This window comes from Lotus japonicus, chromosome 6 (genome assembly GCF_012489685.1).
Source record: "Lotus japonicus ecotype B-129 chromosome 6, LjGifu_v1.2".
Classification (NCBI taxonomy): domain Eukaryota; kingdom Viridiplantae; phylum Streptophyta; class Magnoliopsida; order Fabales; family Fabaceae; genus Lotus; species Lotus japonicus.
In genome coordinates, this window is record NC_080046.1 from 62,779,478 (window position 1) to 62,802,754 (window position 23,277).

A 23,277-nucleotide genomic window follows, 5' to 3' on the forward strand; every position below is an offset into this window, starting at 1 on the left:
GTGATATAAAATTACACAATAAAAATATAATGCACAGAAATGAATTAATATTTTTATAATATTTTGTGAATATTTAATAACTAATATTTATAAATTATTTATATAAATAATACTATATATAATATCTTCCCAAGCATCAAACAACTCACTACATGAGTTAGTAATTAATTAGATAAACTACAATCTATTGATGAAACAAAATAACACAACACAGCACATAAACTGGAGCAAATTAGGATCACGGACGTCCTACTTTCGTCCTACTTTATTATCTTACAGCCCCTGGATCGAATAACACGACGAACACCTGGTTGCTCTGCAAAATTAAAACACCAAGCAGAAACTGTTAAGCATAGATTGGGGGGCATTGAAATATGAAAGATTAGCAAATCATGCACGATAATGATGCCTGAATTCATGACAATGAAACAAATGTAATTTCTTGTCGAAGTCATCGTATAGATCTCTATTTGAAGGAGGAGATTCCAATTTGGGTGCAAATACATGATCCTAAAACTAGACCCCAAGCCATGTGAGTAGCTCGAAAGGTGGAATTAGCTACACGGATGACAACAAGTTCTCCAGGGAGAAGTGCAAAAAATGTGTTTCACAATTCAAGTCTAATCCACAGTCAAAAGAGCTGTGAGTGCAGCTACTCCCCCAGTCAAAATCCAAAGGTAACACATAATTCCATTTCTCCCAAGCTAGTTAAGTCATTAAGCTTAGAGAACCATGGGCATTGAAGGATGAGTGTTAAACTAGGGGATGGTCATGGGTGATGCCTCAAGTCATGTTTATCGGATCGGATCGGTGCCTATGTGTTGGAAATTGGAGGACTGAACTTATTCTAGAAGTAGCCTAGCTTAGAACCCTTAGGGAAGTAGTAATAACAAATTGGCAGCATATTACTATGAAATGAAATTCCAAGTAGAGGGGCAAGAATCCATATTTGTCTCTAAGAGCACGGTTTCCTATTAATCTAATCCTACTCACGATACCAAGGAAACCATAATTCACTGTGCTCTAATTTCTTGCATCATCATAAAACCAAACTTACTTAAAAGTTGAACAGCATTCTCAGGAGTAATTACAGCAGAGAAGTGATAATTTATTCCATCTTCAAAATCGTACACCACAGCCTCCTTGGCAGCCTCCTCACTGCAATCAATAACATTTTGAGTTGATTGTTCTGAGGAAATTAAACAAACGGGAAGGGAATAGGAGAGAAATAGAATCACGCACGCACGCACTCACCTGCCAAGGACCGCCGAGAGGGTTCGAATGGGGTAACTGTTGTCCGCGGACGCCTTGGTAAAGACGATGTGAGACACAGGAGCCGAAGAAGATGATGTATCAGCTTTCGGATGGTGGAGGGGTTTCGCACCAGAGGAATAGGACATAGCGGCGGCGATGCTGCGAATCAGAGGTGGTGGTTTCAGTAACGAGGAGGTTTGTTGAGTATGAGAGGGTTTCAGGAACATACGCTTGATCATCATCATGTCTTCGACAATGGGGCTAGGGTTTCACCAACTATGAACTCAAAATATAATGTGTGGATGGAGGTAGAAAAGGATATATAAAAAGCTGTAATATTGAAATTTTGAAATGGGCCACTTGGCCCATGATGGTGGTCAGCTAGTTACATAGCCCGATTTACTCTTGTGCAGATATGGGAATAAAACTTAAAGAAACGGGGATTAACTTAAATCTCAACTTAAGACTAGTACAAGCTAAAACTAGAATTAAAACATAATGGACATGACCCTCAAGGTGCAAATTCACATGGATGAGCAACCCTAGGAATGACTACATTACTAACGAGAAGATAGATAGGGTCTGCCTACATGGGTTGACACAATTGACTTTAGGTTCCAGGTTTAATTCTCACCTTCTCATAGGTCGAGAGTTCGAATCCTCCTGTGATCAGTAAAATTCCAGTTGGTAGGCAACTCTCTTTGGGAGATCCCACGGGGAAATCCCCACATAAGTGATCAAAATCAGTGGAAGAACATGATGGAGAGAGTGGAGGCGTGTAAAAAGAAACTCACTAAATGGCAGCAATCAACATTCAAAGTAGCGGAAAAAGAAATTGTTAAATATGTTAAAGAAAACTTTTGAAGGTGTATATTTTCAATAGGAATTGGTTTATGATAGGAAGCTAGTTCCTATCAAGCCAAGAACAATAGAACCCTAAAATCTAAAATAAGAAAAAGATAAGAAAATGATAGAAAATAAAGACTTGATCAATTTTCTTGTTATCTATTCAAGAGCAAAAGGTACAATTTATAACTAAACATAATTCTCTAGATTACCAACAAGTGGCATCATCCTAATAAAGAGAATATTTTAAAAGTTGATACCTAATAAGAGTTTGGACATTAAAACTATGTTAATGAACTATAGATAGTAAAGGATAAAGTGCATAAGACCCAATAACCATAAGCCCATTAGGATGAGCCTTCTACCAAAATCATCAACCTCTTGGGATTCCTAGGTGTCATTGACTACTTTTGCATGCTCTGTGTTATTCGCGTGCTTTGTTTAGGTAAATATTATAAGGTCATGATCTATCGATCCAATCATGTAGTGTTAACATTACATATATTGGCTTTGAATTCTCAACTTCTCATATTAATTCTGTATATATTTGTTCCATGCCATATTAAGTCTGGGCCATTTTCCTTCAATAGTAATATTGTAATGAACTATAATTAGGGAGTCATTCGAAGAGAAGGGGTTGGTTTGGTATGGATTGTTGTGATGGAAAGCAGGGTTGGTTTGGTCTCATACACAATCATTCAGTCATTTTAAATTTAAATTTTTTTGCTTGCTTTTTGTGTTTTTCATTTTTTCATTTTCAAGTTCGAGGTTCTTAAGAAAATATAGAGGTACACAACAGAAATAGGTTGAAATTCACCTATTTTCATTTTATCTCTAGCTCATCTTAGTTTGAACTTATTTCAGGTGATGTGGAGATATGCCACAGAGGAGGAAACGTTACATGCTTTGGGTAAGTAGAAAGTTATTAAACAAAGTAACATTTTGTTAAAGATTAGTATGATATCTCAATTCTGCTGCAAAAAAATTATGTATTGTCCGTCAATTGAAAGGTTTAGGCACGAATTAGTTAATGTTTTGAGTCTTTTTATTATCTCTTTACCTGCCTCATTTCTCATATCATCTTCTTTTAGTTTGTGATATATAGGAGAGGGGAATCATAATGAAGTGGAAGAATAAAGGGAAGTTCCCATAGCATCAGAAACATTCTATTTCCTTTACTGTGAAATAATGATAAATGACATTTGTGTTATGATTTTGCTTCCTCGGTATCCAATTCCACTACTCATCCATGCATGATTCTGTCTCTAACTATTTTTTTTTTCTGTCAGTACTGAAACTGCATTGTTATACTTTCTTTCAAGTTCATTCTAAATGGAACATATTTCATTTTGCTTTAAAATGAAAAATAGAGTGTCACGTTTATGTGAACATATTATTTTTGAAGAATTTGAAGTTTAAAAAATTTGTGTCTTTTTCTTTTCAGGATAAAGAATTAGGAGTAGTGGCTGATTGAAGGGTTATCTCCTTGCAAATGGTTTTATTAATTATTACGACCAACTTCGCCGTGTAAGGTGCTGATGAAGCAAGCAACCCAATCTTTTGAGGGAAGGATATTGGCTGGAAAAGTAGAGGAAATGGTAAGAGCACTCCTTTCAGATTTCAATACACGTGAATGAGTTATTTATCTAGGTCTATTGAATTAGACACATAAATTTTTTCAAAGTGTATTGAACTGAATATTGTCATAATGCATATTGTGATTTTTTTTAATATGGTGTGGATGAAATTAATCACACTAGAAGGAAAAGAAGAGGTTTTTTTTTGTTATTAAAAGAAGAGGTTTTTAAATGTGTAAGAAAAGTTCAGCTCCCTTCAACAAAACTTCAATCCAGACCATTTTTATTTTTTTATAACTTATTTTTGGTCTTGAATTTTCAGATGATACTAAAGTGGGCATGACTACGCGGAGACATGCAATTGCAAATGTAGGTAAGCGTATAAAACTATACATGTAATTTCAGATATGAAGTTGTTGTGTTTCATTCAAGTTGAACATCTTCTTTTTGCAATTTTCAGGTTTGTTGCAAGCATGTTTGCATATGTGAGATCTGAAACAGAGGAAGAGCTCTCATCTCCACACATTGAAGAATTTCGGCAATGGTTAAAGTTTAGCTTTGGATCAAATATTTAATTTAGTTCTCCTATGCAAAAAGACTAGGTAGTTTACTTCTTTATAGTTGATTTACAAATGGTTCAAAAGACTGGGCTGATAGTACTAGGAATTCATAATATAGGATCTCTTCCACTCAACCCATAAAATTATAATAAAATTTGCTCTTTTCTTATTTTTAATTGATAATATTTTAATCTAAACGTTCTTCCCCATCGGATTCTATATTCATAATAAAATTGTAATGCTTTTGTATATCTACTCCTAAAAATATTTAAAAAGTCTAGAAAAAATATATAAACTATATTAAAACATTTTCTATTAGTTTCAACTTAAAGGTATTTTCATGCAAAATGTTTCTCATCGTATCAGTTTTTTACTATATAATCTAAACATCAATAAATCTAGACTATATATTTTCAATCTCCCTCTAGCTCCCTCTCCATCACGCTCTCCCCCTCCCTCTCCCTCTCCCTCTCCCCATCCCCTCCCCATCTCTCTCTATCTCTCTCTCTCTCTCATGTATAAAAGACTTGTTATTCCAACAACTTGAAAGCATTTTCATGCAAAATGTTCCTCATGTATGAGCTTTTTACTATATAATTAATAAATATAGACTAAATATGTTTATTTTAATCTAATTCCCCATGGGAGCCCTATATTCACAATCAAATTATAATGCTTATGTATATCTACTCTCAAATTATTTAAAAAGTATGAGAAAAATACTAAAATTATAACAAAACATTTTCTAATAGTTTCAGCTTGAAAGCATTTTCAAGCAAAATGTTCCTCCCGTATGAGTTTTTTAATATGTAACTTAAACATAAATAAATATAACTGAAAATATTCTTCCCTCAGACTTCCCAATTTTCACAATTAAATTATAATGCTTCTATATATACATTCTCTTAAAATCATTTAAAAAGTCTGAAAATAACAAAAACTTATGTAGAAAATTTCATCTAAAATGACCTATAGATACCGTGAAAAATAGCACGACATATTTATTATAATTTTATATATTTTTACTTCTAAAAATATTTAATTATTATAACTCCACCATTTGAATTAGCAAAAGATGTTTCTTTATAAATTCATGACAGCAATAATAATAATTAAAAGTTCTTTCTGATCAAAACAGGAAGATCCTTATTCCTCAATATAAAATATAAATGTTCTTCATTGTGGAATCCCTATTTTCACAATCAAATTAAAAGAGTTATGAATATCTACTCTTAAAATTAAAATGATTATGTATTTTCACAATCATAAGCTATTTTCATAAGCTTACACAAAACAATCACATTGTGCTATAAGATATGCATAAATGAGTTCTTCCAAATTCGGGTATATTTCCTAGAAGTGAATTCAGTCATATAGAAGGAAGGACAAACAACGTAAAGTCAATGAGCAAGAGAAAAATAACATGTTAGATTTTAGACAGCTTTGCACTTTCTTGCATCTTATTCTTTTCATAGATTTGCAGCCCATAGTCTTGTTACTTGGTTTCCTCTTCAGGCTGGCGTCACGTGTCTAATTTCTAGTCTTAAACTAAATGTTCATTGCAAATTCATTGAAAAGGAAAAGTGCCCAAATGAGCCAAGCGCCAACTCTGGGTACCAAAGCACAAATGCAACTTAAGCTTTGGATGTTGCTTTGCAAATGAGAATATCTGCTACTAATCATAACCTTTCAATTGTTCAAGAAATTTCCCCTCTTGTGCAAACCCATCACATACAAAAGAAAATACTATGAAATTCATTTATAAAAATCAAAGCTATTGGAGCAGCATACATGCTACAATTTTAACCTGCATAGCTACGTGTGTGGGGGCTTTTACCAATAAGCACTGCTTCGCTACTTGCAACTTTCTTTACAGCAAACTCCTCCAAGCGTTTCCAAGTGTTTTCACGCCCTTTTATGACTTCATCTTTCTATGATTCAACTTCCTCAAACGTCTGCAAGCACTCCCTAGACAGATCAAGATCTATCTTGGAAAATCTTCTGTACATTTAGAGTCAAACTATGGACCGCTTGGTTCCAATGACTTCTAGTATTTTTCTCCAATGCAGGGAAGATTATAGACAATATCACTTTGCGGTTTTGTTTGATTAAGTTCACAATATGATCATTATTCCATAAGAACACCTTTTTCAACCACCTGATTGAGGAAACATAAACACAATGCATGACCATCACAGGAAAACATACATATTGCAATTCAACACCATTTCAAGCTATCACAAAACATGTTAAATTAAGCTAGTCAAATAATTGTTCTGTTTTGTTGGCCCAAATTAAGCACTGTCACATCATATCATGCAATGCCAGCATAAAATTATTTGTGAGTAATACATTAGAAATTCAAGAAGATTAACCTGCACAACACAGGTCTACATCAAGTAATAATAGAAACAAAAATTCGACTAAAAGAATTATGAGTAGATGAAAACTATGGAGCTATTTCCATTGATGTAAACACTTCTAAAATGAAATTACCAACATCTAAATATTTTACATCCGCTTCCTTCTTTATGTTTAGGAGGTTAGGGGGATGGTGGACGACTGGACGGTAAGGGCCTTCAAGCGTAAGTAATGAAAGCAAAACTGAAATTAAGTTCTATGAGAAAATATTAGAAGACTTGGTAGTTAAAGAATGAAACAGAAGTTCCAAAAATCCAACTACTTGGATGACAGTAAGCTAGTTGCCATCTTTGATCTCACAGAATAAAGAAAAGGGAGTAAGTGAGTAACATGGACACTAATTTGGAAACCTGAATATCAACAACGTCCTCTAAGCTCCTAAGTTGATTAATCTCTCACACTTGCTTTTGGTCCTATTTCAAACAGCCAAATCATCCTACAACATGAGAGGTAAGAGAATCAATTATGACATGGAGAACCAAGACTACAGATAATGGAATTTATCAAAATCTCCTATGTAAATAACATTTTGTCAGAACTAAAGTGAAAATTTTAGATTTTCCTACTATACTTGATCTTACCAGAGCTGGAGAACAAGCTTTAGTATCTGGATACAAATCAAGCACATAATCCTTCAGCCACATTTCCTGGTCAAGTTTAGCAAGTGGCTTGAGATAAGAAATCAAAAACTAAAATTCCGTCATTAAACAATAAAAGAAAATGAATCAAGAGGATGACATTTAAATATGTCCTTTATTTGAGGCCAGTCTCTACAAAAGCATAAGTTTTTCCAAAGTACAGTAATATTTGAAGTCAAAGTTGCAGTTGATAGCACAGCCTGAACATGAAAGTACACTTTCTCACTAAGGGTCTAAACAGTAACACTAAAACGGGGGGAAATGGCATCACTAAGGCCTGTCAAGAATTTAACATGCAACATCTCCGTAAAGTAAAAAAATAGAGAACATGCGTGAACATGATAATAAGAGAAATACCAAAGAGAGGTTAGCATCAGAAGCATCCATTATTGCCTTCCCCAAGAAGCACTTCGTCTTCTACATCTTCACCGCCGTCATCATCATCTACATCTTTCTCCACGTCTTTCACCTCGTCGTCATCATCAACTACCTTTGTACTTTGGGTATAATGAAGTCATCTTTTCTTTCTGGAAAGGAGCCACTTTTAATTCATAATTCATATAAGCCAATCATGGATATGAAGAAGATGATGGTCATTGTGTGGGCAGGGTATAACAGACAAACGTTTCGGTTAGGGATGTCAATGAGTACATGTGGGCATGGATAGTATATACTCACCACTCGCTCTACATGTAAAAAGTTATACTCGTACCCACTAGCTCCATACCCACATAGATATCCCTTAAGTGAGTTTTAACCGGATTTTAAAATATCTGTGGTTATCCATGGGCACCCGACACTCATGAACATAAATGAATTCACATATATTTGTTCAAAAGAAAATTATATTAAAAGTAAAATTTAAGATTGGACTTTACAGTCAATCAATGTGAAAGAAAATACTTCTTTTCTACCCTTGTTTGGGTCTAAAGGACTTTTTTTCACAATTACCGTTGTATAAGTTTACTTGAAGGAGAATTATAACTCAAACACAAATTCACTAGATATTAGACTTAACATACATATATATATATATATATATATATATAAAGATATTTTAGTATTTTATATATCAGGTGGGTATCCATGTGTATGGATACATATATATTCGTACCCACCCCATTAATAAATGGATAGTAGAAATATCCATTAAATAAATTCGAGGATAGCCGTGGGCGCGAGTAATTTTACCCATAACGGGTTTTTATCTGCGGGTATTCATGGGTGTGGGTAATTTTGACATCCCTAGTTTCGGTGAAAGGCTCCAGGCTTTATGCTAACTAATGGGTCAAGCAGGGTATGGAAGCTTGAGATTTGCTTTCTCCATGGTTGGAAGTTTCTTTTCAAAAAGAATAAAGAGGTTTACGTTTCCAACAATAGCTTCGGAGGGGAAAAGTCAAGGTTTTTTGTTCCTGATATTTTTAGTATAAAATCATTAAAATAAAAGTAAAATCTAATCGGCTAAAAAAGAGGCAGAGTATAATGAGGTTTTGAAAAATTGTGCTCTCTTAATTTCTTTTTAATTCAAATTGGGTTTTAAATGTTTATTTAAAATTTGAGATAACCCTCTTGTTTCAATCTGCAAGGTACATTGAATTGAGTAGATTTTTTTGAACGTGAATTGACTAGGTTAGTGGTGACATTAAATATTGTGAACATATTTTTAAAATGGTTTAAGTCGTTAAATAATGATTGGCATAGAAGTAGGTAGTGGATAATTAATATGAATTAATAATGAATGTTGGTTAAAAATATTTTGAAAATAAAATAAATTGTGGGTGCTATTACATGGTTACTCTTAGATAAAAAAAAACAATTAGCAAATGTGTCACTCCCAAGTTTCCAAAAGTGGTAATAAGATTTTCTTTTTGATTTTTTTTAATCATGGAAAAATTGCTGAAACCTTTTTCATTGCTTGCCAAGTGTCAAAAGCTGCCTTCTTATAAGATCTCTTTTATATTGTATTTAGATTTAGATTTAGATGATGTTAACCTAGGCCAAAGGAGTTGTGCGGTTGGAGCAACATCTCTTAATGACCTTCTCGTATATTATATAATTTACTGTATTTATTTTTTTCCGGCAGTTGCCGTCACAATCTACCAATATCTTGAGGTCTTAAACCTCTTGAAAGTGGTGTCTAACTTGTCTTCAACACATTATGGAGGTTGAAATCAATGTTTATACTATAAATTCCGACGGTTGAATTATATCGGTTGCCACGAGATTAACCCTAAACCGCCATTTTATAGTTAATGTTGGATACAATTACGACATAAACCAAAACCGCCATTAATTTACATGATTTTTTTAGTGATTATTCAGTTTCTTGTCTACTTCATTTTGAACATCTTCTTATCCCATTCAGTTTTTTCTACCAATACTAGTAGAAAAAGTAAAAAAAAAATAGTTGAACCGCTAATTGTCAACGCTACCATCACTAAAGGTAAAAAATCAATTGAGTCGTTAACAATTAACATCACTAGAGCAACTGCACGAGTATCTTATCACTACAAAAAAAACGTTATTTAGTGGGGGGTTTTTAGCGGGGGTTTCGATAACCAAAACCCCCGCAAATGTCGTTAATTTTTAATAGTTAAGGGGGTTTTAATAACCCCGCAAAACTTTCTTAATTAACTCTCACTCGCTCGCACTTTTTCTCATTTCACACACTCTTTTTTTCTCTCCCAAATTTTCCTTCTCTTCATTCTCCAATCTTGCGCGATTCAATCAATGGCGGTTCCTCCATCGGTCGCTGCCACTCCGGCGTCTCTTTACTTCGGCGATTTTGTGTGTGATTTACCGTAATCTGCTTTGTTCTGTTTGGTTTTGGCCAAGTAGCGATGCAAGCAATTGAGGTGAAGAATCATTCAACGTTGAATGGAAAAGTGATAAGGGTCTTGTGGTCGCGTCGTGATCCTGATATTAGGAAGAATTGCACTGGGAACGTTTTTGTTAAGGTATATAGTGCTAACTAGCTACATTGCTTTGATTTGAGATATTGGTGAACCAGTAGTGTAGTGTGGTTCATTGTTGTTTCTGGAAGAGGATTCTTATTGTGTTGAGTTTGTGGTGTGTGTATTGTTGCAGAACTTGGCAGAATCAGTGGATAGTGCTGGACTGGAAGAAATCTTTAAGAAATATGGGAATATTTTGTCCAGCAAAGTTGTCATGGCTGATGATGGGAAGAGCAAAGGATATGGGTTTGTTCAATTTGAAACAGAGGAGTCTGCAAATGCTGCCATTGAGAAGCTCAATGGCTCTACTATCAATGATAAGCAGATGTATGTGAGAATATTCTGCATTGGTTCTTAGTAATATGTTGAACATTTTCATTGTTTCTTTGATTTTCAAGCCTATAGTTGATTGCTGTCTTCAATTTCTGTATGCCTGTTATTTTCTGAGATCAATTTTGATATATATGATTGATTGATTCTTGTCACAGATATGTTGGGAGGTTTGTGAAAAAAAGTGAGCGCATTTTGCCTGGCCCTGATGCCAGATATACTAATTTGTACATGAAGAATTTGGACCTAGATATTACAGAAGCACTTCTGAAGGAAAGGTTTTCCTCTTTTGGGAAAATCGTTAGCTTGGCTATTTCAAAGGATGAGAATGGGATGTCAAAGGGCTATGGCTTTGTGAACTAGGAAAACCCTGATGATGCTAAAAGGGCCCTGGAAGTGATGAACGGAACACAACTAGGTAGTTTTTTTTTGCACCCTTTTACTGTGCTGGTTTTCTGTAGGCATAGTTGACATTTCTTGATGGGACATGACATGGTTTTGATTTGTCTTAAACAGGTTCGAAGATTCTGTATGTAGCCAGGGCGCAGAAGAAAGCTGAGCGTGAGCGGATCTTGAACCATCAATTTGAGGAGAAAAGAAAGGAACAAATCTTGAAGTACAAGGTAACTTGTTTGCCATTCTGTCCTATTTTTAACTAGCCATTATGTTTTCAGTTGTCTTGAATGCTATGTTTTAACTTCCAGGGATCAAACATATATGTGAAGAACATTTATTTGCCACAAAGATCATAGCAAGTAAGGTAAAATTGTTTATAATCATCACCAGAAGCACATTTGGCCAATTTTTGTATTTGTCTGCATGCAATTCAATAATTGCTTTGATCTTGAGCTGTTTTGGGTCTTCTCTGTAATTTATTTTGATTTTATTCTAATTGGAATATGTTCATATCATGGAATTTGTTATGTTTTTCAACCATGAATTGCACATTCTTTTTCACCTTCATTAGGCCCCAGATTTTTAAAATTTTAATAGTGGTCTTCCATCTGAATGTTAAAAGCACCAATCATTCATCCTACAGATCATGATTTTCACCATGTAAAACTTGTAGCTTCTTCTTCTATATTACATTTTTAAAGTAAATGATAGAAATGCGCTTCAAGTTCCCCAGCACATTTAATAGTATATTTTACTGCACTGCAGCTATCATTTAAAACTGTCCTTTTAGGCTGCATGTGAGTTGTGCAAATGTGCTTCTTGCATTAACCTCATGTAAGTTGTTTCTATCTCTCATTAAGAGTTAGCAGAGTGATTGTCTCTATCTCTCATTAAGAGTTGTTCTGAGTCTTATTTCATTGGTTTATATTAAGAAATCAGCAGAAGTTGCTAACCACGGACTTCCCGGAAACTTGGTCAAAGTTTCTCTTAATAGTAGAAAAGTGACAGATGCAAGTGTTCAATGGGCTTCACTCCCATCATCAATTTCAAAGATTGGAAGGGTATATTCATTGAAAAATCCCTGGCTTTTTACACTTATTTTCTTTGGTTCTTGGCTGTCAAAGTATTCATGAATACAAATATAATAAGTATGCTGCAAGTATAATAGTTTTGGATCATATGATTGGATCACACTTTGATGAACATTATGTCATTATGTGTTCTTGTTCCCGTACAGGCCCTTCAACCAATGGATGCATTGTTCAGAAAATTATATATGGCTTACTGAATCATTCTGTTCAGATGATATATTTTGTAACTGTAGCGTTTCATTCTTATTCTATGTTCACCTTTGTGACAGGAAGTTATGAGGCTCAGAGATGCGGCGCAGATAGCAGCAACTGAGGCTATGCAAGAGACTGAGGCCGCTGACAGTTTGGTACAATGTCTAAGGTATGCAAATATTCAGGAGATTAACTTTAGGCAATTAAGTACAGATTATTCTTCTGGACTCCTCAATTTTTTAGATAAGGTCTTAGCTCTTAAGTGTTACTCTATACTGCTGAGATTAACTATGTATTCATGAAAACCTAGATATATTGCTGATAGTTGTACTTCTGATTGAGTTCTTCATCTACTGAAGCACAACACTTCTAGAGGATAGGGAAAACATTTCTATACTTGGTTCACTTAAGATGTAAATCAATAAATCAATGTCATTCAAAAATATTCTTGCTACTTTACTATGATCTATCACTTTTGCAATATTCTATGTAATCATCAGATGATACAGATAAGAATGTAGAAACTGAGGCATTGGCAGGAATCTTGAACTTTATTATTATTTATCATCAATGTTATATACAGGTTTACTTCACCATTTTGTCCTATTTGGAGTTATTTTCCTCTACTGAATTTCCTTTGCAATTTATTATGCTTGTATTTGCCTGTATGGTCCTGTATCACTATTGTTTCACCAATATACCAGACTTTTTTGTTTACTCATTTTTACTTCTGAAAAAATGAAGACTAGTTAGGATAGTTAGGATGTTTAGAAAGCCTCTTTAAATGGTTAATAAGTAAACTCAACAATTAAATGAGGTTAAAAATTTCCCTAGAATAAACTCTAGTAGCCAAGGGAGGTTTAAAGCTGTAAATAATCTCTTACATTTAAGGGGGTTGAAAACTCCCATTAAAAAAAGCTTGCGGATAAGGGAGGTTTAGAACCCCCGCTAAAAACCACCGCTAAATCCATATGCAGGTACCAGGGTTTGTTGAAAAACGCCGCTAATAATTTGTGGGGAGTGTAACTTCGGGGTTTTCAACCCCCGCTAAATGCAAAAAAAAAAAAAAACCTCACTAAATAACGTTTTTTTTGTAGTGTATTAGTAAATAATTTCTCAACCGCAGTCAACTGACCGCAATCTATGCAAGCAAGTGCTCGTGTATGTTTAGAATCCTAAGGAGGCGTTTGTTTCAAGATTTGGAAAGAGATTCCCGGAAATATGAACGTTGGGAATGAACATTCCTGCGTTTGTTACAAGATTGGAAATTATGATTCCTGGGTATCAATCATTCCCGGGATAAAATAACTTCCACAATTCCCATGATTTCCTTCATATTGATTCCCATGAAAAAGGTTGGAAGTCTTACATTCCCATGGGAAAGATGAATGTAACTTCCCACTTCTCCCACAATTTATCATTTTTACCTCTATTTTTAAGTTTTTTTAATTTTTAAATTAAGAAAATTTTAAAATGTTCCCGGGAATACAAAATACTTACCAAACACATTTATAAAATTTACCCAGGAATAATATACCCGGTAATCATATTTCTAGGATTAACATTCCCGAGAATGTGATCTCAAACCTTGAAACAAACGCCCCTTAAACGCCCACTAAGGGGCGTTTGTTAAAGGGTGAGAAACACATTATCAAGAATAATATTCCTCAAAATATGATTGTTGAGAATGTCATCATCCTAAGGGGCGTTTGTTTAGTATTTAGTATTCCCGAATAATATTTGTAAAATTCATTTGATTTAAAATTGAAAAAATGAAAAGAAAAGAAAAAACATGATGGAACTTGGGAGTAGTGTCAAATGAAGGGAATTATGAAAGTTATTTGATTTGTGGAATGTTTTATATCCGGTATCAAATTTACAACCTTATAATAAACGTGAAAATATGCATTTTCAACTTTCATATTCTTATAAATGTGTTTCCCAATCTTGTAATAGACGCTCTTACGGTAGTTGAACAAAACAATACAGTTACATGAGAATGTCGAAATCAACGAGTAAGGCTTAGGTAGTGTTTGGTAGACAGGTGTGAAGGGAACGGAACATGCATGTTCTGTTCAGTGTTTGTCATGTTTTTGATATGAAACGGAAAGCTTATTATTATATGATTGGATTTCGGGTTGAGTTGGATGAATTATTATGGAATCCGGTATCCGATCCGAAGATGATTGGATCATAGTAAAATTCATCTGATGGAGCCGTTTGCTCACTCCAACCCGCATTTTTATCATTGGATCGGATTGGGTTGGATGCAGGTTAAGGGTGATGGGGGCAAATGACCCCACCTGAATTCCAAAAAATAGGCTAATAGTATGACAGAATATTAGGATACTAGTGTAATATTGCCCCCAGACTACATAAAATGCCCCCACTATCATTTCCACTAGGTAATATACTCTTTTGTTTTCTTTAATTTCCATTTGATAGTATATCCGATCCATTGTATCACTCATTCTTATTTCCATTTGATAGTATTCTTCTCTAACAATACAACACCATGTCCATCACTTCAGCACTCTTCCCTTTTTCTCATCCAGTATTAACCCCTTCTTATTCCTTCTAAAATTTGTATATGTTTCTAAATGCATGCATACCAGATATTTGATAATACCAATTAATTGGTGAGATATTTTCCCTCAAATTACATGTCCTGATCAAATGTTTTACTGTACTTTTCAGTTCCTAACTCTTGCTTTTTTTAGGCACAGAGTTCCTAACCTTGTTAATGACTATAAGTTATTAAATTAACTTCAAAAGGAGATAAACATTCATTAGACTAAGTGAGCGATGAGAAGAGACAAGGGAGAAATGTAAGATATGATAAATAATGTGATAAGAAAAGAAAAGATGTAGGAAAAGAAATTGAGAAGAAATGAAATGGAACAGAAAATTATTTGTAAATAAATCAAAACACAATATAGAAAACAACTAAAAATTGAACAAGTTACAAATATGTTATATATATATATATATATATATATATATATATATATATATATTACCCCCCAACTTACCGTCACTTATCGGATGATTTCACTGTGTTGATTGAGCACCATGTGCACTCCTACTTCATATTTAGTTGTGATTCCTAATGTTGTTTTCCACTTTCTACTCTTCATATTTAGCATCCACTGCAATATTGTATGGTTTTCCATTTATTTTCATTTTCATGGGTGAAACAAACACGTATACACTTTTCATGATACACTCATTTTGTTTTCAATCTTTCCAAATAGACCGACATATCCTTCCCTCCCAATATATTTTGTATAAAAATAAAAAAAATGGTACAACTAACAGCTAACTACCCCACACACAGCACCTTTTCACACATTATGCGAGAGAGCTAGCTTAGAAGAAGAGGATAAACGAATTAGGATTAGAGGGTATTTCTATCATTTGATTTATTTATTGCTCAACTTGCCGGAACCGCACCATCTCGATCCTTCTTCAGTCTTCATTCAACACCTGAAGTTGCCATCGTCCCCTTCCTCTTCACTTGACGTCTCCTTGTTTCTGCAAATTAAAGCGGTGCTTCTCTTTTCTTTTCTCTGTTAACATTTTATTAAACCAAGCAGCACTACCATTTTCTTTTTCACTAAACATGTGTATGTGAAACAAATTAGGTAGGTTTAGTTATTGGGCTTGGCTTATAGTTTGTATTAATGTCTGTGAATATATTATATGTGCCTATAAAATTTGTGTGTTTGACTAAAATAAAATAATCTGTGCGTTAATTATATATTAGTCTATTTTAAGTCATAGGATTTTGATCAAACTTCTTTGGGTTGTTATTTCCCTGTATCTTATCTCCTTTTTCTTTTTAATGGAATAAGGAATAAAATGTTAAGTTAATGGAATAAGGAATAAAATAACTCTTAATAATTTTTTTAATGAACTCATATAATTTTAAATTTTGGTATGCTACAACTAATTTATTTTAAAAAATTAGCCATGGTGAATGGCAATAGATACTGTCCCTGGCATAAATCACAGGCTCAAAGTCATGGCATGTAACCTTGTTAACTAATATTTTTATAATATATCCATTTTATACACACCCTAATAGACATCCACCATCTATATATCTATATATCAACCTCGCTCAGTTAGCTACTTTCTATCTTTGGAATTGACAAAAGAAAGAGAAATGGGTATGATACATCACTGGTTGAAATTGGAATGTAAAATCGCAATCATAAAATTAGACCATGAGACTAAAAGTTGATCTTTTTAGTGGCATTGGAGGTAAAGCTAGAGTTGTGGGGGCATTTGAAATTTTTGTGGGGCAGTCAAATATTTTTTATTATAACTACGTAGTATAGTATGAGAGACATCCCAAAGTGACATGGGGGCAAATGTCCAACACAGAGAGAGAGAGGTCTAGGTAAATAGCTAATTAATTAAGATGCTAGTTTTGGTTTTGCAACACTTTTTTTTATACTTAATGAGAGATTTATTATGCATGTGATTTGAAATCAACTGACTGTGTTATCCTATTTTTTCTGCATGGTAGAAGTGACCTTCATTGCCAAGTTTTTGGATGAGAAGCTTTGTGCGGGAACTTCAGAAGAGGGATTAGCTAGAGGGTACACTTGGTCAAGTTCTGGTTTTATTCAGGTATATATATGCTCAATTTTTCATTGGTAGAGTGAAGTAGCTAACATCACACCCTGTCAATTTCTTGTATTTTTCATTCATGCTCACGGTGATATATCATTGCAGTGAAGGCAAAGAGTGAGGTACTGGCCTGGTCTTGGCAGCGAGAGATTTTTCTTTGACTACTTTTCCCTCTATAATGGGTATTTCTTCTCTGCCCTTATCTCCCTATTTAGTTGCTTACCTTTGATATAAGGTTTTTTGTTGGTAAATGCATTGACTTTTATGTTCTAATTCAGCATTTTGCAGTACTGTCCATTGTCTTGTGAGGGATTTTTAGATCACAATAAATGTTAGGGTTCTTCTAAGATGGAACTTAGTTTGGTTTGGTCCATTGTAGAGGTTTTTTAGGAAGTGTGAGTGTTTTGGTTTCTTGCACTATAGCACTAGCATTCCCCTTATTAAAAAGAATGAACATAGTAAAAAAGCAACTGGCAAAGTAGGAAACTTAATGTTGAATTCACATTTTTTGTTTTTGGTTCTAAATTAGTCCATGTGTTTTTATTAAATTTTCATTATTGGTTTTTGATATACTCATTATGTTTGTTCATTATACTGGATTGGTAGCATTTGGCTATTTTGCTAAAATTACACGCTAGTGAAGAAGACACAGAATGATGAAACATGTTAAAATTAATTGTGTTGATTTATAATGTGGCAAACAGGCATTTACAAGTCTGTTCCGGAGCTATGGCTGAAGAAACAGTCTCTGAAGAAGCAATATGATGTGATGAGTTTCTTGCAGCGACTGAGGTTATGGGAGCATCGTCGGGAACCTTATATTGGCGATCTCACCTGGCCTACTCGCCATGGCAAGGCTCGCCACTTGGATTACATGGCTAAGCAGGTCAAATCAACTTTTTATTTGTTTCATATGCTGATTTTAGAGCTTGATTTTACAATCTTTTTATTCACCTGATAGTTTCCCCCTATGTACTGTCTCAAACTTCATCTATTACTAGCCACTATAGTATCTGATATCTAACATCAAAATTGGTTATAAGTTTCATTTCTTAAGATATTATGATTGTTACTCATGATATATGGTGTCGGTTAAATTCTTCATATTTTGGACATTTGAATTGCGGTCTAATATTCATTTTTTTGTCTTTACTTTGTTAGTCCTACCTTGTATGCTTGGGATCACATTCATCTGGCCAAATTGCTGATGTTGAATCAGTAACCAACTCTCACTATGATTTCCTTGGACCTTACATGGGAAGGTATAGAAGAATTTAACCACAAAGTCCATAAAATTTTGTGGTGGAAAAACCAATATGAACTGATTAGTTAAATTTTCTTATGTACATGCAGCACAGAGAAGGCCAAAGAAGCAATATTGTACTCTTATGATGATAAATTTTTTAATGGCTTTGCTGCAGTATTTGATGAAAATGTAGCATCGAATATTGCAAGTAAGTAGTTGAGCTTCATGCATTTATCCTACGTATATCTGCCCATTTTGGACTTACTTAATTTTCTAACCATTGCTTTGTATTTGGTTCATGCAGAGCATCCGAATGTAATATCTGTAATCTTGAGCAAAAAACATACAATGCACACAACTCACTCATGGTTTTTCCTTGGGTTAGCGGGAAAAACCGGTGAAGTTCCAAAGGCCTCATTATGGCAGAAATCATTTGGTGAAGATATAATAATTGGAAGTATAGACTCAGGTAATGAATGATCGATCATTATCTTTACAATCGTTGATAATATATTCTTTTATCAATATATAAATAAAATGATTTCTAAATTATGGTTTATGAATATTGATTGATAGGTGTTTGGCCTGAATCCAAGAGTTTTAGTGATGAAGGGATGGGACCAATCCCAACCAAGTGGAAAGGAATATGTCAGACAGACAAAAACAATTCAGACAATTTTCACTGCAATAGGTTATTCTTTCTCTTTCAAAGTCCTCATAACAACTCCAATTTAAAGTTGGTTATATTTTAGTAAAAACATTCAGTCCTTATTAATATTAATTATATTTATTTAACTCTTGTTGTAAAAGAATTATGCAGCCATCATGCGTTTGTTGCAGAGTGCTTTTTATCTCCATGTTGTGAGGGCTGTTGTGGTTTTAGGAAAGAATCATGTATTTTTTGTATCTGCTAAATCTTGTTAGGTTGTTGGGATTCTTTTCATAGTTGGGCTTTGGCTTCTTTGAATTTAGGGTACTCTTTTTCCTTTTATAGGGTTTTTCCTAGTAAATGTTTTAATAAGGCCCTTACTCAAAGTTCTTGTTGGCCATAGCCCGGGGCATGATGTCGGTGCGGGATGAATTTTGTAATTGTCTATCTTTTTGAAGTACCTCAATAAAATTATGTTGTTTGCTTTCAAAAAAAAATTGTTATGGCTATTGAAAGCAAATTTGTACGTATTTCAATATATGTTTGGAGATAGAAAGTTGTACCCAACAAGTTTAAATAGCTTCAGTAGAAGTTAAAATTGAGCTTATTAAGATTGTGATTTGCATTAGTTGCATGATTAAAAAATTCTTCATCTTTTTAACTGTTTTTTTTATTTGAATTGATATTTGTTGCTCCTATTTACACTCACTATTTTTGTATAGAAAGCTAATTGGCGCAAGATACTTCTACCAATCGTTTAAATCTTTTGGTGGCAAGGGTTCATTTGCAAGTGCTCGTGACTTTGATGGTCATGGCACACACACACTATCCATTGCTGGAGGTAACATTGTTCATGGAGCAAGTGTATTTGGCCTTGGCAAGGGAACAGCGAGCGGTGCATTACCAAAAGCTCGAGTGGCCTCTTATAAGGTGGGATGGCGATCAAAATATGGTCAACCAGACTCTTGTGATTTAGACATTTTGAGTGCTTATGAAAAGGCCATCAGTGATGGCGTTGATGTTATTTCAATGTCAATGGGTGATGAGAATCCCGAGGAGTTTATTTATAGTGCTACTTGCTTAGGGTCCTTCAAGGCGGTTGCTAATGGAATTATTGTTGTGAAGTCTGGAGGAAACAAAGGACCTTCTCCTAATACTGTCACCAACTTGGAACCGTGGGTAATCACGGTGGCTGCAAGCACAACAGACAGAGAGTTTTTTAGCTATATTACCCTTGGCAACAAGAAAGTCCTTAAGGTATTTTAATCTGTCTATCATCCCTTACCTTTACATTCTTGTATATAATAGTCTATATCATTAAGACCTAAGCTTGATCTTGTTCTTTTATTGTTAGGGAACAAGCTTTCATAAGTCTGACTTAACACCTGGGAAATTCTACCCGTTGGTCAGGGGTGTTGATGTCAAAGCCCGCGATGCATCTGCCGAAAATGCGTAAGAGAACTTAAATTAAGTTGATCCTCTTAATTCTTTTTTACCTATGATAGTGAGTATTCTCTTGATATAATTAATTCTTGTAGCATGTTATGCGAGAGTGGAGCTATTGATGAAAAAAAGGCAAAGGGAAAAATACTATTTTGCCTTTTAGGTGGTGATTTTTCGGTGTATGAGAAGGGTGTGGAAGCAGCGCGTGCAGGCGCGGTTGGATTGATTTTGGCTAGTGACGGGGATTTAGAAGTTGCTGAATGCCCTGATGATGTTCATGTGCTTCCTGCTTCACATGTCAACTCTAAAGATGCTAGTTACATTCTGAATTACATCAAGCACAACAGGTAGTTTTCTTCCTTATGCTCCATGCTTTTGAAATTGATTTATCCATGCCTAACAATTTTATACTATGCACATATGATGCAGGTCGCCCAAGGCTCATATTTCAAGGGTGGAAACACAACTGGGCATAAACCCCGCACCTTATGTTGCTTCATTTTCTTCAAGGGGCCCAAATCGTCTTGACCCAGCAATCCTTAAGGTTGCGTTTGTTTTTCATGATTATAAATCACGCTTTAGGCTATCTTAAACCTTAATTGATCATGTATTATTTCTGTTTCAGCCTGACATCACTGCACCGGGAGTAAACATTATCGCTGCTTGTGCTGGTGCGTATATGGGAACTCCTTTCATTAAAATGTCAGGCACCTCAATGGCAGCTCCTCATGTTGCCGGCATTGCTGGATTGCTTAAATCAATCCATCCTGATTGGAGTGCTGCTGCTATCAAGTCAGCACTAATGACCACAGGTAAATGGGTTTGTTTACACGTACACTTATAGCTATAAGATCATTGCATTGACATTCAATTTCTTATACCATTTATTATAAAAAATAACCTCTCCTTCTGCAGCAAGTACAGAAGATAACTCTGGAGGGCCTATGTGGGAGTCAGATTATTCAGAATTGGAAGAGGCAACTCCATTTGCTTGTGGCGCAGGCCACATTCAACCTAATCGTGCTATGGACCCAGGTCTTGTGTATGATTTGGATGTTTGTGATTACTTGGACTACCTATCACAGCGTGGTTGTGATAGTTTTGATCTAGAGATGTTCTACAACAGACCGTATACTCCTTCAAAGTCATTCAAAATCGGAAATTTTAATTATCCGTCTATTGTGGTTCTTGACCTTGATCTTGGACGCTCTGTGACGGTTAGTCGTGTTTTTACGAATGTTGGGTCCCCCAGCGAGTATAGAGTGAAAATCAAGGCACATCCACAATTGCAAGTTGTAGTTAAGCCTCACATTTTGACCTTCAAGAAAAAAGGTCAAAAAAAGGAGTTTAAGGTAACATTTACCTGGAAGCCTAAGACGAAGACGAAGGCGAAGGCGAAGGCAAAGACAAAGACTGAATATGTCTTTGGAAGGATACTTTGGAGTGACGGGGAGCACGATGTGAACACTCCTATCACGGTTAGATACCCCAAGTAGCTTCCTTGTGAATTCCATCGTATTGTAATAATTAATATGATTACTTAAGCCATTTGGCAATTCTGTTCTAGTACTTAAGCTTTACTGTTTCAGGCATTTAATTTCAAATTCATGTTCTGTGACTGTATGACCGTAGAGAAATTATCTAGAAAAACAGAAATTCCTTCTGCACTCATGAAGTGTACCAAATCAGAACAAATTTTACTGTCTGCTGTATTTTGGTTCTGTTTACAAAGGAACACTTGCAGGTGGTGGATCAATTGTTGTAGTTAAAATGTTAAATCTTCAAAAAAGAAATGCCAAGACCCTAATCTTTGAGTACATGTCTAATGGTAGTGTTCAGGTGATGCATCGAAATTTTCGTTGTGATATAAAGCCAAACAATGTTCTTCTTGGCAATGATATGGTGGTCGGTCATGTTTGAAATTGAAGCTATCTGTTTTCTTCATGGTATTTCCAAGTAATTGGATAGCATGTTATTTTATGAGATGTCAGTTATTTAGCTTCCTTCCTTTTTTGAGTTGCTTTTATTCTCCTTATTTTGAATTTATATTCTCCTTTTTATTGTTTAAGTTGCTTGCTGAAGTACCACGAGGCACACTTTTCATATGCTGCTGATTTGCATTCTTGCAAGGTAGGCGGCTATGTCCGTGAAGTCTGCACCACTGTATGAGACTGATAGGTGCTGCTGAGAGAGACTGCATTAACATTATCCTGCCATCAATTGGATAATTAAGAACATCAATAAACAAGAATACTTAGTATAACAATCGGGCATTGATCATCACAATGTCACCAGTTATATGCAAAGCCCTGATTTAAAACTTGTATACGTTATAAAATTATCAAATGGCAAATGAACATTTGAGTTCCTTTCCTTTGAAAAGTATCACTAACACTAGTGAAGAAAAAAAGTTTAATTATAAAATAGTATACATGAGTTCCATGAACTATATTCAGGACACCCTCAGTAAAAACAACCTTCATTGCCAATTCTGCAAGCATTATAGAAGCACCTCGAATAGATTGTCTTTTATCCTGTAGCTATCCCTTTGGTTACAAAGGCAACAAGGTGTACAGTTTGCAAACAAGAAAGTTCACTATCTCCAGAGATGTTAGTTCCAGTAGGATATTTTCCCCTTTGCAGCATTTCCTAGTTCTCCTTGCATCTCGTCTTTGTTTCCAGAAGTCGTACTGACTATTCCTACTGATATTGATGCTGAAGTAGAAGCCAGGGAACCCCACACTCCTTCTTTACCATCAAATCAATATGAACCAGATCCCACCCCTACACCACAGTCTGCTTCTGGTCCTTCACACCACCATCAACAGCCTTTGAGAAAATCATCTCGTGTAACAAGGTTACCAAATCATCTTAAGGATTATTCCTTGATAGTGGCTTATCCAATTCAGATTCATGTCACATACGACAAATTGTCATCCTCATATCTTTCCTTTGTCAATCAAGTTTTTTGGAATCTATGAACCCCAATACTATCATCAAGCTGTTAATTTTCCTAAATGGAGGAAAGCTGTGGCAGAGGAA

General features: G+C 34.8%; 1 protein-coding gene and 2 pseudogenes across 1 annotated transcript; 2 read left to right on the forward strand and 1 right to left on the reverse strand.

Annotated features, from left to right (window-relative positions):
* Window positions 1–72: 72 nt before the first annotated feature.
* Window positions 73–1,561, reverse strand: LOC130723643 (uncharacterized). The gene is made up of 3 exons (XM_057574751.1): window positions 1,255–1,561; window positions 1,058–1,158; window positions 73–316 (listed from the first exon to the last, which is right to left on the reverse strand). Exons 1-3 carry the CDS (start codon window positions 1,497–1,499, stop codon window positions 261–263), a joined length of 402 nt encoding a protein of 133 aa, XP_057430734.1. The 5' UTR covers window positions 1,500–1,561; the 3' UTR covers window positions 73–260.
* An 8,575-nt stretch (window positions 1,562–10,136) lies between these two features.
* On the forward strand, window positions 10,137–11,332 carry LOC130725753 (polyadenylate-binding protein 7-like; annotated as a pseudogene).
* Window positions 11,333–15,599: 4,267 nt separating this feature from the next.
* Window positions 15,600–23,277, forward strand: part of LOC130725754 (uncharacterized) — a 15,487-nt pseudogene continuing 7,809 nt past the window's right edge.